This window comes from Lithobates pipiens, unplaced genomic scaffold, assembly GCF_037356315.1.
Source record: "Lithobates pipiens isolate NorthernLeopardFrog02 unplaced genomic scaffold, aLitPip1_a1.2 Scaffold_8, whole genome shotgun sequence".
Taxonomy (NCBI): Eukaryota; Metazoa; Chordata; class Amphibia; order Anura; family Ranidae; genus Lithobates; species Lithobates pipiens.
In genome coordinates, this window is record NW_027507903.1 from 297,242,847 (window position 1) to 297,262,204 (window position 19,358).

Sequence of the window (19,358 nt, forward strand, 5' to 3'; positions counted from 1 at the left end):
TGCAGTCAGAAATAAGATAATGCAAGAAATCTAGCTCACAGAATGGCTCGAGGAATCTTAGAGGTGTTTGGTAATCACTTGGCTGCTCCACAGCCCTTGCAAGACTTGTATCTGCCTATGTGTGACCAGTCAGCTTGATTTTGGATCCCTCTAGTGGCATTCATCTATATAATTAGGTGATACTTTCCCAAAAAAGGACATCTTCAATAAAAACCTCAATTTCTAACCCTTCCCAGAGAGTTTTCCTTCCATTTCAAGACATTAGTTATTACCTTAATAAGTGTAGCATAATAATCTGTATTATTTATTTCAGTTTGAGTTGCTTATAATGCCTTCATACTTACTCTTGCAGCAGTGAGAAGCTCTTCAGAAGCAGGTCCTCCTCGTACTCCTGATAAAGAACGTCGTAGCAGTCTAGGTGAAGATTGGAACAAGGGCTTAAATTTAGACCAACCTGTCCAAGATGGTACATGGGCACAACAGGGGCTCACAGAAGATGTTTTTATGGAGACACGTGATGAGGATGCAGGCTTCCCTGATGCTCCTCAGTTGACTGGGTGCGAAGATGAAGCTGTTATGGAAATGGGGGAGGCCAGCCTGATGCCAGACGCACATCCAGAGCCACCACAGGAAGCTTCAGACCTGCTAGATCTATGGCAAAACAGCGGGCCCCAAGAAACTACCTGGACAGATGGAAACACCATGACTTCACATGAGGACGTCCAAACAGAGCAAAAACCCTCAGAAATGGAGGCCTGCCATCATGTCCCTGAAGAAAACCTCCTGAACTTTGAGGAGCTACCACAACCACCACCCACATTCTGTGACATGGAAGCAGAGGAGGATCCCCAAAGCATCATTCACATTGAGGGTCCTCATCAGATGACTTTGAGCTATCAACATGCACTACAAGAAGCCTCTTGCCACCAGCCAGAGCTAACAGACTCTCTTCTGACAAATGGTGAAACTTCACAGAGAGAAGGAACTCAGGTGTGCCAATATTCTGTTATTTGTGATAAGGAGTCAGAAATAATAATTACCTTTTGATTGGATGTCAGTGTATACCAGTTTCCTGGATCATACATTAACTTTTTTATCTTGCTAAGTTATATAGTCAGGTTGGAAAAGACTGGTGTCTGTCAAATTCAGCCTCTTTAAAGTTGCTGTGACAGCTAGAAGGAGCAGTGTATATTTGGTCCAGTTGTTGGCACCATACTGTCAAAAGGGCATAGAAGCTTTGAAGAGGATTCAAAGACGGGCAGCTAAATAAATAAGTGGTTGAAAACCTCACGCAAAAAGGTTAAAAGTATGTTCAATGTAAAAAACAAGGTAGATATTTATATTAAAGGAGAAGTATGGGAATCTGTTTTTTTATTTTATTTTTTTCCCCCATTATACTTGCCTAGGTGGATGCAGCATTGGTCCGATGTTGCATCTGTCCCCCGGCATCTCTCTGCACTGAGAACTGAGCCATGGAACACCGCCGATGGCTCAGTTCTCTCGGCTCCCGGAGCAGAGGGCTGCTGCCTGTCGATCAGCATCTCTCCTCTCGGCTCCTCCACACTCACTGGAGCGCTGAGCTGTGGAGGGGCGTGGAGTGGCCATCTCGGCGGCTCGCTGAGAGGCTGAGGTGGCTATCAGTCCAGGCGCCTGGCGGATCCAGACTCCCAGAGTAGGTATGACGCGTTGGCTGGACTTATTTGATGTCAGCAGAGAGCGGACTTCAGACCCATAGGAGAAGCCCAACCAAACAAGCTCAGGCTGGACTTCTCATTTGAAGCTGAAGACAAACTTTCCTATGCATTGATTTACACTACACACTGTAAGGATGCTCCAGGGATGTCAGCGTGTCCTCACGTACAATGTTGCGGTCTAATCGAACTTCTGTATTGTATACGATGGGGCTGAAGGGCAAAGACAAGTCGGGCAACAAAGAGAATCGCTTTTTGCCCCTGGGAAAAATGAGTAAGCAGTGGAACTTTCTCCAGCCTAAACTTCAGCTTTAAAACTGCAATCTAGGCTAAACAAATATTGCCAGAATATGAAAGGCCTGACAATAATATTTGAATCTTGGTGTCCCATCTGTGTTTCTTCCATATGTGTGCAAAAATCCAGCATTAAAAACATCTGTAGTTTGCCTCTGTGCAATACTAATGTACTGTAATAAAGCATGGATATGGCTGCTCTCTCTCCCGTGCAGCATGATGGGTCTTTTATCCCTATCCTGTAGTTAGTTATTTTCAGGCATCCTGTAAAAGAAGTGCCTGCTGGGTCCCACCTACAGCTCTGCTCTTTGCACAGTGATGTCACAGTTGGTGCTCCAAATGGGAATTTATATACTATGTGGTCATTGAGAGTTATATCTAAATAATGGTCTTTGAGAGGTTACTTTTTTACATCCAAAATCTACCCTTGTCAAATAGATTTTCTTTTTCCCATGTGACAAACTTGGTAATGGCTGCCCTGGACATTTTTTTACAACTTCCCGAGGACCAATATTTTGATTTTTAAATTGTGCAAGATCTTAAAGTGGTTGTAAACCCTTACAAACCACTTTGACCTACAGGTAAGCCTAGATTAAGGCTTACCTGTAGGTCCAAGAAATATCTCCTAAACCTATACGGTTTAGGAGATATTTACCCGAAGACAGCCACCACTGTCTATGGCGAGCAGGTGCACTGGGCAGGCCGCAGATCGCGGCGACATGCGTGGGAGTGACGTAATCGCTTCTCCAGCGAATCACAGCGCCGGAGCAGCGAGACCCACCAAGAAGATGGACGCTCAGAACTACAGGGGACAGCGGTGACATCGCTGGCTCCTGTGTCAGGTAAGTGACACATAATGGACTACTATGCAATGCATAGTAGTCCATTATGCTTTGCCTTTGCAGGGAATCAAAGAGGAAGTAACACCCATCAGGGTTTACTTCCTCTTTAAGGGCTCATGCACACAGGGCATTTTTAGAGCTGCTGTTAAGAGAATCTGACATTTTTTTTTTTTTTTAACTGCCCTTCAATGCCCCTCCATGTTGGCCTATGTGTCCATGCACACATAAACTGTCAGAGGCGTTTCGAGGCAAAAGCGTTTAGGGGCAGTAGAAAAAAAAACAGCTTGTGCATCCAGGAGCAGAGGCTGCTAAACTGTAAAAATGAAAAACGCCCCTAAACACTGTAACAAACTGTTAGCCGCATTTAGCCGCGTTTGGCGTTTTTAGACTTTTTTACATTGTAGGGAGAGTTTTTACTGGAAAAAAAGCCTGTAAACATTATTCAGAAACTACATAACATTTTTATGGGTGTATGCACGCAAGTCACTGCATAAGTTGACCATATTACATATAGGTCGCATATAGTTTGCCCTGGTGTTTCTTTTTTCTTGTGTTTTTTTTGACTGATTGATTTTTTGATTTTTTTTTTTTTGATTATTTGATCACTTCAATTGACTTTCAATTTTCATTGGGATGTGATTTTTGTTTTCTGGATGTTTATATGCACTGACACACATCATATCACGTATAAACTTTTGTGCACTGTTTCAACTTTTGTAACATTGCATATCTGATATTGATATGAATTCACCTAGATAGGTCACACTGCTATGGAGAATTAATATACACCTATATCCATATAGTATTAATATAGCCACTCCTAATAGGGGAGAGTTGGAGGACATTGAGCTGTCTGGGGGGCTCACTACAGTCTTGTTACCACCTTTCATGAGAGTATATATAGGGTTGTTGCATGAGAATCCTAGGGTATACATATACGGTATGCCCGGTGGGAACTAATACATATGCCCATATCATAGATAGCACCACTGACCCCACTTTTTGTACAGCATTATTCAGAAACTGAGCTAACAGTGTGTTTTTAATGCTGCTTTTTACTGGCAGCAGTGCTGCTGTTTTTTTAAACATCCATATGTGCATGATGCCTAAAGAGACGTTTGGGTTTGTTTTTTCTTTCACAATATTTTTATTTAATTAAGACAAACTCTCAAAACCAGTGAACAAACGCCTAGTCCAATAGCTGAGTGGTATAAGAATGACAACATATATACCACAAACTAATATGCCTCTAACATGGTGTAAGCAGTAACAACAAAGGGAAACAAAAAAATAACCAGGTGAGGGTGCCTTTTTTTATTATTATTATTATTATTATTATTGTCTAATAGCGAATCATACGGCACTCAATAGTTGCTGCCTTGTTTGTTTTTTCAAAATCACACTTACCTAGGTGGATGCAGCATTGTTCCCCCGCCGGCTCTAAGACTAAGAAACGAGTGATCAAACACTGCTGGTCGCTCGGTTCTCAGAGCTCCGTGAGCAGCGAGCTGTTGACTGTCACTTCTCTCTGTTCTGCCCCCCCCCCCCCCCCCAACACCACTCACTGGAGCGCTGGGCTGTGGAGGTGGAGGGATTTATTTTAGCGATCTTGCCCAAGCCTGGACCAGCTCTGTGATGTCAGCCCGCTGTCTGCTGAAAAGGGGTCACAAGCGCTCACCTTTTGGAACATGTTACATGTTCCACCCATATTTATGGTGGAACATGTAACATGTTCCAGCAGCTGCAGCCCCTCCTCAGAGACAGCGAGTACGCATCTTTTCTGGGTGCCCTCTGTCACTATTTGAAAATAATTTAACCATGTGGGCCTCCACCTGCCTGTCCAAGTCATTCATTCACAGTTCTCTATGAATGGGGAAACTACAAGTACCGACAGCCTTTGCCAGCGTTGGCTTGTAGTGTCAATGAACTACCGTGGGTACTGTTGATTGCTTTGGTAGTTCATTCTCTCCTCTTGTCAGTGTGTATCTGCCTGTATAAGCAGACAGATACACAGACAAGTCTGCCAGAGTCCTGCATGGCACTCATAATCTGCTGATCGCAGGTGCGATACTTTCCAGGCTCCACCACTTTTTTTTTTTTTTTTTTTTTAAGTGTTTAGGTTTGACCTCGTATTACATGGTTTTGGTAGCTCCAACCATAAAATTGCATAATGTATTGCCTTACTTTTGCTAGCAGGTAAATAAGGAGACAGGAGGAATAGTTTGGCTTTGCAGCAGCCAGAGGGGTGAGGGATGTTGAAATCCTACCACTGGAGTCTGAAAAATTAGTAGTTTGGGGATTCAGAGTAACTTTCAACCTTGGGTGGTTTTATTTATTTAATTTCAAAATTGTTTTTTGAACCGTGACAACAGTGTGGACTTGGTTGCTCTTCCCACAAGAGCACTGAGCAGCTTAAACAGCTGGTTTTACTATGTATAAATCCAAAAGCAAAAATGTAATATAGTTTAGTGTATGGTCTGTTTCACATGGGCTTCAGCTTGTATAATGGCGCGTTCACATGCCTGCCAAAACCCACACATGGCATCTATTCAGCATTTTTTTTTTTTAAAGCTTTATAATTTGACTTCAATGCCTGCCTAAAAATATTACAATGGGCACCACACAATGCTGTTCACACAGGAGCAGTAGCATAGCGTTGCGTTAAAGTGGATGTAAACCCGATTCATTCAATTTGAGTAGGGCACATATATTTGTAGTGATTTCTTATCTCTCTTCAAAGCACTGTCCTGTAGCAGTCTCCTGCTCCATTCTTCTATCAGCCTGATAATTCCTGACTAGTTTGCAAGTTTTTGTGTTGGGGAGGATGCAGACCCCCCCCAACTATTCAAAGATCCGCTCTGAATGTCTCTACCTTTTGAGGAGAGGGGGCGTGTGCCTTTCCTCCAATCAGCTGTCTTGGCTGTATGCCCAGACTTCACTGCAGTGCTGAACAGGAAGAGAGAGTCTCAGAACACATGCACTTTCTAAACTGTATATAAAGCTGAAGACGGCAGATATGGATGTAAAAATAAAGCCTAAACATTTTTCACCTTAATGCATTTCTTTAAATGTTTAGACATCATAAACGCTCCCCCCCCCATACTTACCTGAGCCCTCATCGATCCAGTGGTGTGCCCATCTGTAGCTCTTCTCTCCCATTACTTCCTGATCTCACTGGCTTTGCTGAGGCAGTGGGGGCAAATGGCTCCCACTGCTGCCAATCAAAATCAGTGATGAGGGAGTTGGGGGTAGGGCTTGAGCCCTGCTGTCTGTGTCTTTAGACGCAGACCGTGAGACTCAGAAGCGAGTTTGCATGAGCAAGCAGCTTTCTATAGGGGTACTTCCATTGCGCAGAGAAGGTAGGTATAAACATGTTTGTTTACTTTTTACTTTATTTTTTTTAAGTGTTTAGGAGCACTTTAAGCAGCATGTCACTTTAATGAGGCATCAACACTTGTCACCAGCTTGTCATTTCAATGGAAACGCTCTGTAACCGCACTTTAACAACACCGCATTTATGGTGCGTTGGTGAAACATTTGTAAACTGTTATCTATGCTCTGGGGGAGAGACAGTGGAGGTTCCACTATCCCAGAATGCACTGGGAAATAATGGAGAACTAGCACAGAGCAGCAGCAGCCACTTTCTCTTGGTTAAGGGCTGCCATGTGGTAACGCCATTTGCTTCTATTGGAAGGTAAATGTGTCAACCAGCCAGCAATGCTGACAGTGCCAGGTAGGAGCAGAGGCAAAGCTTTTTGTTTCAGAAAAGTTGAGCTTGATCAAGCCAAGTGTCCTAAAGATCAAAGTATATAAATCCATCTTGCAGAGAATTAATAAAAATGTCTGCTATCACACCACAACCTATCCCCCACCTCAAGTAGATAATTTCCTCTACATCACTTCCCCTTTAAGCACTTGCCACTAGAAAAGCAACACCTTCATGGTCATTTATCAAGTATTCTTAAAGCATTGTCAATGCTTCATAAACGCATCATAAATGCTATAGGCGCATTAATGAGCATTGCTTTGAAACTCGGCAACCTTTTGCAAAGCAGTTTTCAAGCAGCTTTCTCAAATCCTTAATTAGATGTACTTTAAAATCAACTTCCAGCAGCAAATCGGTGCAACAATACTGTTGGGCCCCTTTCACACGAGCGGATTGATCGGTTCCACTGTTGGTTCTTTAGGCAGACCCTCCATTGCCCTGATTGGAGCATTCCATCTTGTCCGCTAAAAACAGACAAATGGGAATCTGTTTCCCATCTGTCTGGCGGATCAGAGGGTAATGACATACCTCCCAACATTTTGAGATGGGAATGAGGGACACCTACTAGCAACTGTATGTAGGCATAGGGTACACCCCCCTGCCATGCCCCCTTAAAGGAGAAATAACCAAAAAAAAGTTAATTAAATCCACAAGGGACCCTTGTTTTTTTTTTTTTTTTTTTTTTTTAAACACTACTATTCCTTTATATTGGCCTTTAAAATTTACAAATGCAGCCATTTATAATTTGGATGAAAGGTTTAGAACTGGAAAACACTTTTTGAAAGATAAAGTGCATTTTATATACATCTATATAGATCAGATCAAAATGAGGAAGAATGAGGGACAGAGGGACATTGCTCCAAATCGGGGACAGTTCCTCCATATCAGGGACAGTTGGAAGCTATGTAATGAACATGCAGCCCATTTCTATCTGACCACCCATAGACAACAGCGGGCTGTGTCCATGTCTGCTCTGGATAAGCGTAGCAGGCATGGACTGGTCATCTGCCTGCTCAGTGGGGATCAGCAGGTGGATCCGCTGCTGGAGTCTGCACCATCTGAAAGGGGTCTTGCGGGTAGAAGTTTCACACTGTTGGATTGTTCAGGTCCATCTGTCAGTTTTGACGGCAGACCTGAACGGGCGCTCCATGCTGGTCTGTGGAGCGACGGATGTCAGCAGTGACATGTCTGCTGACATCCGATCCGCCAAAAGCAGACTGATGGCCCTACGTTCGGATCGGTCACTATTGGATCGGGTTAGATCGGATGAAAACGGACATGCTGTCCATTTTCATCTGATCTCTGTAGAAACCAGCAGCGCTCGACTAGCCCCTCCCCGCTCAGTGAGCAGAGGGGGACCTGTCCTCCCGCCGGCTCAGCAGAGATCAATGGAGAGATCTCCCGCTGAGCTGGCGGACTGCAAGGCAGCGGATCCACCACATGGGAATGAAGCCTTAGTCTGGACTTATTTCATATGTGCAGAAAAAGGCTTTGTTGTCAGTCTTATCAGATTCCAGTTTTTTAGGAAGTCAAGCTTTGTCAGGTAATGTAGCCGCCTTATATGAATTTCTCTGTTCCTTCCTGTCTGTGTGACATGATTGTCCATTGCAATCAGTAAGGCCGACACCTAATTCAGACAGATGCGCCAGTCCTGGGAATTGTGGAGATCAGTCTGAATGGCATAGTATGGCTGTAACAAATAGAATCCTTTGAAGGCAAAAGTAACAGTGATTCTACAATGATTTCATACACAACTGCATATGATTACTTTTTTTTTTTTTTATCTTAATAACAGGGCTGCAACTGTAAGTGACCACACACATAACAATTATTGTACCTTTCTCAAACTATGTAATATGAGGGCAAACATAAACCATACATTCAGTTTGAATTCAATGTGCAGGCCCTTACATTACATAGTTCTTGTTAGATCTAAAGGACATTTTGCAATCAAATTGTATAGTGTATGGTCAGCTCTTGTGTAATTTGGAGACAAAATAATGGTGTCTTTTGATTACCGCATACATGAACATCTTGCGGCCTGATTTTCTGTTCCATTAATCCAATACTCAAATGTAGATCAGTCAGATGTTGGAACACATCATTTTACACGCATTGCGACAGTCTACTGTCAGTTCTGAATATTTTTCAGTATATTTTTTTTAATGGTGCAGATGCGTAAAATGCTCTGTAACTGATAATGAGAAACCATTAAATGAATGTAGACTTTTTTTGCTCTCCAATTCAAAAATAATTATTTAGTTTGTAGCTGCGGGTTGCAGTAGCAGTGCACAATTCCATTAGGTCTGATAGAATTCAAGTGTAACTAAAGGCAAATGTTTTTTGGACAGACTGGAGAGGGGTTGGAATAACTGTCAGTTTTTGTTGTGGTCTGTACCCTTGTAAGATCTGAAAGTCATGCAACTTTGACACGACTTGAAGCAATGCTTGTGTAATATTGAGGTTTATGGGCCTCAAGTTGCATCAAAGTCAGACCAAAGTAGTGCAGGGACTTCAAGTCGCACAGATATGAACGGTACTCATTGGAAATCATGGGGTACAACTTGTCATGTGACTTTGCATTCCCAAGTCGCAGGACATGTTGCATAAGTGTGAAAGGGGCCTTAAGAAGATTTCATCTCTATTTGTCCTGTTTACTGTTCTCATCTAAAGTGCAGGTGCCTGCAATGTGAAAATACCACGTGTTTTGTTAGAGGGAAGGTGTCTGGCGTTCCTAAACTGAAAATTGTCACCTAGATGTTATAAAAGTCAGATGTTTTCCCTATTTGTCAGTGTTTGCTCCAAGTGAAAAAACAGATTTACGTGTTTAACATCATACTGGTCCTTCAGTCAGGTCGCTCCTGTCATGTGCAACGGTGCTCAACGTTTAAAAGGAAAACTAAGCTTTTTTTTTTTTATTTATTTTTGAAAAAAAGTCATGATGTAAATATTAATGCTTGGTCGTGTTGAAAAATGTGATTTTGGTAGCATCAGATATACATATATGTGTGGGCAGCCATATTTGATTTTAGTAATTGCTGCTTAGTTGTTGTGCTGTAGCCTGGGTTCATAATTGCTGTAAAAGGGTCCTCCAGTAAGTGTCTTGTAAACAGGTCTAAGGTCTAATTCAGTGTATTAATGGCCAAGTACTCCTCTAAGCAGCAGTGACAATGTGGGAAAACTGACAGTATGATGTTTGCAGCAGTTATGCTAGTGCCATGTCAATAAATTGCTCTTCAGGAGGGTGGTTGGTATTCTGTCAAAATGCCTCACCTACAACCCATATGGATTCAGTCTCTCAAAACAAAAGTTTACAAATCACACAGTTATAGTCGGTAAGGTGGGAAAAAAGACACCAGTCCATCCAAATAAACTTGTGGTTGAACCACGAGTGAAAACAATGTAGTCTCCATATGGCTGATGTTTGGCCGCACAGGCAGTTCCAACAGTTGCGCTTTACAGGGTACAATTACCCAGTATACTTGCCCATTTTGCTTAACCCCCCACCTGACTTTAACTTGGGCTAGGTTTACACTACTGTAACGTGATTTTCATCTGACTTTTAGTGCGATTTATGTAGTGCTACTTGTGGATGCTATTTGCACGCTACTTTGATGTGGTTTGCATATTCTATGGGGCCAAAATGGTGCTGGAATTGCACCAAAGTAATACAGAAACCTTTTCCAAAATTTCTCTGTGCTGTGTCACATTGATATGAATGGACACCATTGAAAACAATACACGTTCCCTTGTGAACCAATCCCAACACTAAGGGTAAGCGTGCTGCTCTAGGCTCCAACAGGTTCCCTTCTATTATCAGCCACTTGAATGCAGGCTCCGTGGATACCGATATGAAGAAAGAAGCGTAACATAAGCTGTACATCGCAACAAAACCCTGTATGTAGACAGTGAAAAGAGCCTCAGCCCGGGCTCCATCTAGGCCACGCTTCCAATGATTTTCACCATGCCCTATGATTAAGCCCCCTGGGCAGGATGAAACGCATTGGGATGTGTGGCCTGGATGGAGCCCAGACCACACACTTTCTAGATACAGAGTCTTTCACGTTCTAGATACAGAGTTTTGTTGTGATGTGTGGCTTATGGGACGCTTCATTCTTTGTAATGTGATTTCCATTGGCATGCGGTTCTGTGCAACTCGCGTTGCATCTGAAATCACGCTAGTGTGAACCAGGCTTAAATCTGCGTTCTCCACCCTAGCTCCATGCCTACTGGTTTTAGGCAACTATAGCCTGGTGTAAAGTTTGCTACTACCAGTCTGGGCTTTTTCCCCTGCCCTTGTTTTCTCAGTAAATCCCCCCCCCCCCCCCATGAATTCCTATGGGACCATCTTCCTAGGTAGCAGATTGCTCTATAGAAGTCCTATGCTTTTGAGGGCCTGGTTAGTGTGCAGCTAGGTTGTGGAGCAAATAGGATATAGGTATACATTCTGTGGACATGGACTTTTTTAGTTTTTGAAATCCAAAATGGCCATTCCTCTCCCATGATAAACCACAGAGAGCACTATTGTTTTTTAGCTTCTCCTACCACATCATAAAGCAGGTAGTGTAAAAGTAGCTCTTTAGTGCATCTGAGCTACGTGCTTATATTTAGTAGGGTGGAGGTGGATCGGAGGGTGGATTTGCAAAATGCACTTAAAGGTCTGCTCGGTAAACATCACAGTAACAACCCTAAATATGTGCTTGCTGAAAGTAAGCTATGGAGTAATTTACCATTTGTCATTAGAGTATTTTTGAGTTTGAATACTTATTTTGCTTTGCACATTACCCCAAGAAGCGGCACACTATAAATAAAGGGCCAATGAGCCTGCTGCCCCCATCTATTCCAGCCTACATGACGGTCTGCGTCAAACTGGTGTTTCATGATGGAGTGTCAGAAATGCAGACACCAAGTGGGAACCCACACAAACATGGGGAGGGGGGGTGAATAAAGTTCATAGAGATAGTGTCTTATCTGATGACTTCATATTTCATGATTGTTTAAACTGACTATTCTTACCTTGTATGGCCTAGTTAAAGTACACAAGTTCTCTGTGTTTTGGTTAACACATTTTATAGTTTGACATTAGGAAGAATACCATTTTAATAATGTGGGAAAAATACTTCTGTATTAAATGAGTTTGTTTTTTCTTACTTTTTAGGCAAGTGAAGGATATTTCAGCCAATCTCAAGATGAAGACTTTGCTCAGACCGATGATGTGTCAGCAAAAGCTACTGCACCAGTGTTTTACAACAAGCCACCAGGTAATATATACAGGATCAATGTCCGTTTTTTTCTAATGATCACTTTTTTAGATGAAATGAGTATTGGGGGAACATAGACTTTTACTAGAAGATCACTCTCTATATATTTGTGTTCAGCCTCTGGACGCTTTAGTCTTCTATCAGGGGATGTTTTTGGACGTTTGGCTGGTGATCTGCTTAAAGCCAAAAACATGAGGATTTGACTACTGATCATTTCATAAGTAACATTACCACCCTTCTATGCCCCAGATGCATATTTATTTAAACCTGAATTCCATGGCCTAGTGTTTAAATCCAACAGGAGATGAACCCATAGATGTCTGGGGACCCACAGAACAGGCAGCAGCATTACAATTCCAGCTTTAAACCTGTGGGAAGGCTGAGGTTGTGGATTCCGATAAGTATGCATCTGGAGCAAAGGAAGGCACCTACATAAGAGTGCTAGGCAGGATCAGAGCCACCAATGAAGGGGTAGCACCAGACGTCCTGTACCAGGCCAACAGGGGAATAGGATGTTTGCAGTAAGGAAAAGGGGGAGTGGTTGGAGTAATTACAGGAACAGATGCCCTGTTTTTCTGTCCTCCCACTGTCTTTTAGCCACACAGAAAGAGACGCGTAGGGGATCGATCTGTTCCTGTGTTTTACCCTCCTGTTTACTTTTAGCTACACAGTAAAAGACCCACAGGGGATTGGTTCCTGTAACTGCCCCTCCCCACTAAACCGATCACCCTCCATGTCTGTGTGCCCCCTCACCCTACAACACTGCTTGCTTCCCTCCTCCCCTCTACCACCAGCCCCTTTCTTTTGTTAATGAATGCAATACATGATCAGTACTTAAGTAAACTGTGTTTACTATGCTTCAGTTTGTGAATGAACAGGAGCACTTTCTGCTCATTCACTGTCCATTGCGGCTGCAGAAAAAGTCCCAAGTGAGACATCAAGGGACTATTTATTTTACCAAAGCCCCCCCCCACCCCAATTCCATTGTGGAAAAAAATAAATAAATATAAAAATATAAAACAAAATCTAAAGGACACATCCCCCCCCCCCCCATTAAAGTGTTCCATTACATCCTACCTCTGCACATGAAACTGAGAAGCAGCACTAATCTGGACAGAGGGAGGAGGAGCTGGTCGAATTCCTTTTCATATTAATATGCTGGTGGTTGGTTGCATAGGACCTAGCAACCAATCGCCTGCGGGTTAACTTGGCCAGCTCCTCTGCCCACCCTGCGTCCTGTGCTGTGCTGCCTCTCGCTCTCTGCTGTTTACTGATGACAGTGGCAGAGGAGGCAGGAGGGTAGGGAGGAAGGAGGACCAAAGGCATAGTGGAGGAGGTTGATTGCAGTTGGGGGTGGGGGTCAAGGGCGCACGCCTGTTCCTGGTCTACCTGTCGCCTACCCAGGGTCGATGGGTTGCCAACCCCCAGTTTAGATCCAAGCATATTCATGTGTTGCAATGGCCCAGTCAAAGTCCAGACCTAAATCCAATTGAGAATCTGTGGCAAGATTTGAAAATTGCTGTTCAGATGCTCTCCATCCAATTTGACAAAGCTTTTGCTATTTTTCAAAGAAGAATGTGCAAAAATGTCACTCTAGATGTGCAAAGTTGGTAGAGTCATACCCAAAAAGACGTGCAGCTGTAATTGCAGTGAAAGGTGGTTCTACAAAATATTGACTCGAGGGCTGAATACAAATGCACACCACACTTTTAACATATTTATTTGTAAAAAAAAAAATTAAAACCATTTATCGTCTTCCTTCCACTTCACAATTATGTGCCACTTTATGTTGGTCTATCACATAAAATTCCAATAAAATACATTTACGTTTTTGGTTGTAACAAAATGTGGAACATTTCAAAGGGTATGAATACTTTTTCAAGGCACTGTTTTTATATTTTTTTATTGGGGGTGGCTGTCAGGTAGGCTGTATGGGACCATGGGCAGGATAAATTTTCTTTATATGAAAGCACAGTTGAGCTTTAAGAATCCAAATGTGGTACTTATCGGTTTTTGTGTTTATGGAGATTTTTTTTCATGTGTATATATATTTACTTGCCTCGGAGTAGTGCAACTTCCATATTGCATCATCCCCACTTGCCCTTTAACAGTCGTCGTGGGTGTTTGTAAAGGATTGGCAGAGTAGGAATGCTTAGCTGTAATGCTCATGGCAGAAATCTTTTCCATGCATCAGTCAACAGGAGTGGCTTTGTGAAAGTCCCCTGGCACCACATTTGCGTGTTTGCTTTGTGCACAAATGAGTTGGTTTTTTTTTTTTTTTTTTTTTGTTTATTTTGTTTTGCCCGAATAAAAACTTTGCTGTACTGGATCCATCAGTCATTCACGTTACAGCTGTCATTTCACTGTACAGATGAAATTTCAGACAGTTCCTATCTGACATGTTGGACCTGATCCATTAAGTTGTAAGGGCACTTAGGGCCGGTTCACACAGGGGGCGATGCGAGGCGACACGACTTGCCTCGCCGCGACCTCAGCGGCGACTTGCAAATGACTTCTGTATAGAAGTCAATGCAAGTCGCCCCGAGGTCGCCCAAAAGTAGTACAGGAACCTTTTTTCTGAGTCGGAGCGACTCGAGTCGCTCCTCTTAGAACGGTTCCATTGTACAGAACGGGGGCGACTTGTCAGGTCGCGGCACGGCAAGTCGTGTCGCCTCATGTCGCCCCCTGTGTGAACCGGCCCTTAGGGTGACCTCTCTGGGAGAATTTTAGGAAGTCTGTTTATCATGATTTCAGTGCTGTCATAGTTTGATGGATCAGGGCCTTGATAACTATAGTGAATCTTTATTCGTTTGCAGCTGTAATCATGTGCCTGTGCTTCATGTTTTTCAGAAATTGATATTACATGTTGGGACTCTGACCCTGTGATGGAAGAAGATGATGATGAAGAAGGAGGTGGTTTCGGTGAAAGTGCTTAGTAAATTTTGTCTTTCTCACACGTGCCCAGAACACGTGATCAAGAAAAAAAAATGTGACACAGCCGTGTAACAGCAAAGTATTGTAGTAATGGCTGAGGCTTTTGCCCCTGCTGGAGCCATGCTAATAAGACCCTGCCTGTTTCCCCCCACACTTTACCGCCATTTGAGAATTTTGAGGGTGGGAGACAGGCTGTCACTCCCCCACCTTTCAGTTATTCTTTTTCTATATATTCTAATAAACCAGCATTGCTGGCACCTCTCTGCTTTGTTTGACAAATACATGGGGAAGTGCAATTACCCCCGTAGATTGAGCAGAACTCATGTATCAGAGCCAGGAGCCACAGCCTGATGCCTGGCTCCATCAGTGTTACTGGATGGATTTTTTAAAAGTATATATATAAATATAACTTTTTTTTTTTTTCTTTTTTTCTTTTTTTTTTGACCAGCCTGTGCCGACTGCCTTTTGCGTTCGGATTGCAGAGAGGATGCAGAAAGGATTTCTTGTTGTAGTTATATCTTTGTAACTTGTTCCTGCAGCTTTTTTTTTTTTTTTTTTTTTTTTTTTTTGAGGAAACAAAAATAGAAACTTATGGCAATAATTAACCCTAAGTACCCCTGCACAACCCCACAGGGCAGGCGGGCATATTTTCCTCTGTAGCACTCTCCTCCCCTTCATATTATTAAGTTGCTTTGTGCTCCTATTTATTCCCTGGATGTGGGGGTGACATGCCTTGTTCTTGGATCATAAGCTCCTGCTGGTAGGTTGATGGAGTAAGAGGGAAGGTTGTGTGCACACAGATTACTTTTTTTATTCTGTTGCTCACTACTTCGACTCCTTGTGCCCATCTTTTCATTACTTGCCACAAAGCTTTCTTTTCTTTTTTTTCATGTTTAGTACTGTTCTGAAAGCACAACACTGTACAGACTGTGCTCGTGTGTTAATAAAGGAGTCTGGATCCAACCATTTAATATTGTTGGTTTTGTGTTATTCATTCCATATGGGAAAACCTAATTTTGCATATGTGTTTGTATAATGTCAACTACATTGAACTCGATGATGCATACTTGAAACTTGATTTGCCTTGAGTCAGCAAGCAGTTAATGAGGGGTCTCTGATGAAGGGGATGTTCAGATTAAGGCAGAACCTGTTGAGGGGGCTTTGAGGAAGGGGACCCTGATGAGGGCTCAGAGGAATGGGGACATTGATGAGGGGGCTCTGATGGACACTAATGGGGGGGGCTCTGATAAACAGGGGACACCGTGGGGGCTCTGATGGAGGGGGGGGGGGGGTTGTGAGGAAGGGGACACTGAAGAATGGGGCTCTGATGGATACTAATGGGGAGGGGAGTGTCTATGATAAACAGGGGACACAGAGTGGGCTCTGATGAAGAGGGACACTGATGGAGGGCTGTGAGAAAGGGGACACTGTAGAGGAAGCTCTGATGAAGGTGGACACTGATGAGGGGGCTCTAATGAATGAGGTTATTAATGAGGAGGACTTTGAAGGAGTTTGATGAGGACTCTAATGTAAAGGGATGATCTGTTAGGGACTATAATGTAAAGCAAGGCTCTGCAATAATACTGGCAGTAAACAATCAAAACTGTCCTCTTCTCTATCCACAAAAGGGAAGAGAAAATGACACAGGATGTGGTGTGAATCTGTACATAAAGAAAATGCGCATGAAAAAAAAAAACTGTCAATGTGCATAAAAACTCACTGAAACGCACATGAAAACTCTTGTAAACTTGTGTCTCTAAAAGGGAAATCTGCATGTTTTTTCTTCAACAGCTTTTCTGCACAAATGGTGTGAATGAGGCCTGAATTCGATTTCACAATAAAACACAAATCAAACCACCCCCTGCCACACTGCTCTGAAGCCCAAATAGCTGTGCGGGTTACAGATCAGTGTAAACGGGCTCTAAAAGGCCATTTTGCTTCCTGTTTTCTTACAATAACTAGGAATGCACCAGGAAAATATACCTGCAGTAATTTTTGGTGAATGTCATATTTACTGCTTTATGAATATACCCGAAGTATTGATTTTGAAGGTCCGCTTCTACCATTATCTGTGGTTAAGCAGTGCATCAGACAACCCAAGCCCTTTTATTTAACCACTTGACCACTGGGCACTTAAACACCCTTAATAACCAGACCAATTTTCAGCTTTCGGTGCTCACATTTTGAATGACAATTACTCAGTCATGCAACACTGGACCTATATGAAATTTTTGTCCTTTTTTTCACACAAATGGAGCTTTCTTTTGGTGGTATTTAATCACCGCTGGGTTTTTTATTTTTTGTGCTATAAAAGAAAAAATACAGAAAATTCTGTAAAAAAATGAATTTTTCTTCATTTCTGTTATAAAATTTAGCAGATTAGTAATTTTTTCTTCATAAATTTTGGCCAAAATTTATACCACTACATATCTTTGGTAAAAATAAGTACAAATTGGTGGATATTATTTGGTCTTTGTGAAAGTTATAGAGTCCACAAGCTATGGTGCCAATATCTGAAAATTGATCACACCTGAAGTACTGACGGCCTATTTCAATTCTTGAGACCCTAACATGCCAGAAAAGTACAAATACCCCCCAAATGACCCCTTTTTGGAAAGAAGACATTCCAAGGTATTTAGTAAGAGGCATGATGAGTTTTTTGAAGTTGTCATTTTTTCCCACAATTCTTTGCAAAATCAAGATTTTTTTTTACTTTTTTTTTTTTTTTTTTTTTCACAAAATTGTCATATTATCAGTTTATTTCTCACACAGCATATGCATACCACAAATTACACCCCAAAACACATTCTGCTATTACTCCCGTGTACGGCGATACCACATGTGTGAGACTTTTACACAGTGCGGCCACATACAGAGGCCCAACATGCAGGGAGCGCCATCAGGCGTTCTGGAGCACCCAGGACAATTCTGACATTTCTCTCCTACATGTAAAAATCATCATTTATTTGCTAGAAAATTACATCGAATCCCAAAACATTATATATGTTTTTTTAGCAAACACCCTGGAGAATACAATGGTGGTCGTTGCAACTTTTTATCTCGCACAGTATTTGCGCAGCAATTTTTCGAATGCTTTTTTTTGGAAACTGTTTTGTGCTTAAAAAAAAAAAAAAAGCACAGTAAAGTTAGCCCAATTTTTGCATAATGTGAAAGATGAGGTTACACCGAGTAAACCGATACCTAACATGTCACTCTTCAAAATTGCACAGGCTCGTGGAATGGCGCCAAACGTCGCTACTTAAAAATCCCCATAGGCGACGATTTTTTTTTTTTTTTACTGGTTATATGTTTTGAGTTACAGAGGAGGTCTAGGGCTAGAATTATTGCTCTCGCTCCAACGTACGCAGCGATACCTCACATGTGTGGTTTGAACACCGTTTTCATATGTGGGCGGGACTTACGTATGCGTTCGCTTCTGCATGCGAGCACATGGGGACAGGGGCGCTTTAAAAAAAATATATATATTTTATTGTTCATTTTACTTTATTTATTTTAGTTTGACATTTTTTTCCCCAAAAATAAATTTTTTGATCACTTTTATTCCTATTACAAGGAATGTAAACATCCCTTGTAATAGGAATATGGCATGACAGGTCCTCTTTACAGTGAGATGTGGGGTCAATAAGACCCCGCATCTCACCTCTAAGCTGGGAAGCCTGAAAAAAAAAAAAAAAGATTCTGGATTTGATAGTATTGGCGAGTCGGTAGAAGCACCGGAGGGCGGCGGGAGGAGGGGGGGGGGGGGTGTCTATGGCTGGGTATTGCAGGGTATCACCGACTATGGCTGGGTATGGCTGGGTATATCAGAGTATGGCTGGGTATCTCAGAGTATGGCGTTGCAGAGTATTGCGTTGCAGAGCATTGCAGGATATTGGAGGGTGTTGCAGAGCATTGCAGTGTTGCACGGTATTGGCGGGTGTTGCAGAGCATTGCAGGGTATTGGTGGGTGTTGCAGAGCATTGCAGAGTGTTGCAGCGTGTTGCAGAGCATTGCAGAGTGTTGCAGGGTATTGGCGGGTGTTGCAGAGCATTGCAGGATATTGGAGGGTGTTGCAGAGCATTGCAGAGTGTTGCACGGTATTGGCGGGTGTTGCAGAGCATTGCAGAGCGTTGCAGAGTGTTGCAGAGCATTGCAGAGTGTTGCAGAGCATTGCAGAGTGTTGCAGAGCATTGCAGAGTGTTGCAGAGCATTGCAGAGCGTTGCAGAGTGTTGCAGAGCGTTGCAGAGTGTTGCAGAGTGTTGCAGAGTGTTGCAGAGTGTTGCAGAGCGTTGCAGAGCGTTGCAGAGCGTTGCAGGGTGTTGCAGAGTATTGCAGAGTATTGCAGGGTATTGCAGGGTATTGCAGGGTATTGCAGGGTATTGCAGGGTATTGCAGGGTATTGCAGGGAATTGAGGGGTTAATTTTCGGTGAGCAGCGATGTGGGCACTGCAGATGCAGCCCACATCGCTGCTGATGCCGATCTCCTCCCCCTCCGCTGTTCCGATCGGTACAGAGAGGGGGAGGGAGGAACCGGCGTCATAACATGACGCCGGTTTGTTTACAAGTGAT

General features: G+C 42.8%; 1 protein-coding gene across 4 annotated transcripts in view; it reads left to right on the forward strand.

The window, feature by feature from the left end:
* DBN1 (drebrin 1) overlaps positions 1-15,759 on the forward strand; it is a 141,754-nt gene extending 125,995 nt beyond the window's left edge. For all 4 annotated transcript variants that reach the window (XM_077472536.1, XM_077472537.1, XM_077472538.1 and 1 more), the window contains exons 11-13: positions 353-990; positions 11,752-11,854; positions 14,705-15,759. In XM_077472536.1, coding sequence (XP_077328662.1) covers positions 353-990; positions 11,752-11,854; positions 14,705-14,790 — 827 coding nt within the window. In that variant the 3' untranslated portion in view covers positions 14,791-15,759. The remainder of the gene's footprint in view (positions 1-352; positions 991-11,751; positions 11,855-14,704) is intronic.
* Positions 15,760-19,358: the final 3,599 nt, after the last annotated feature.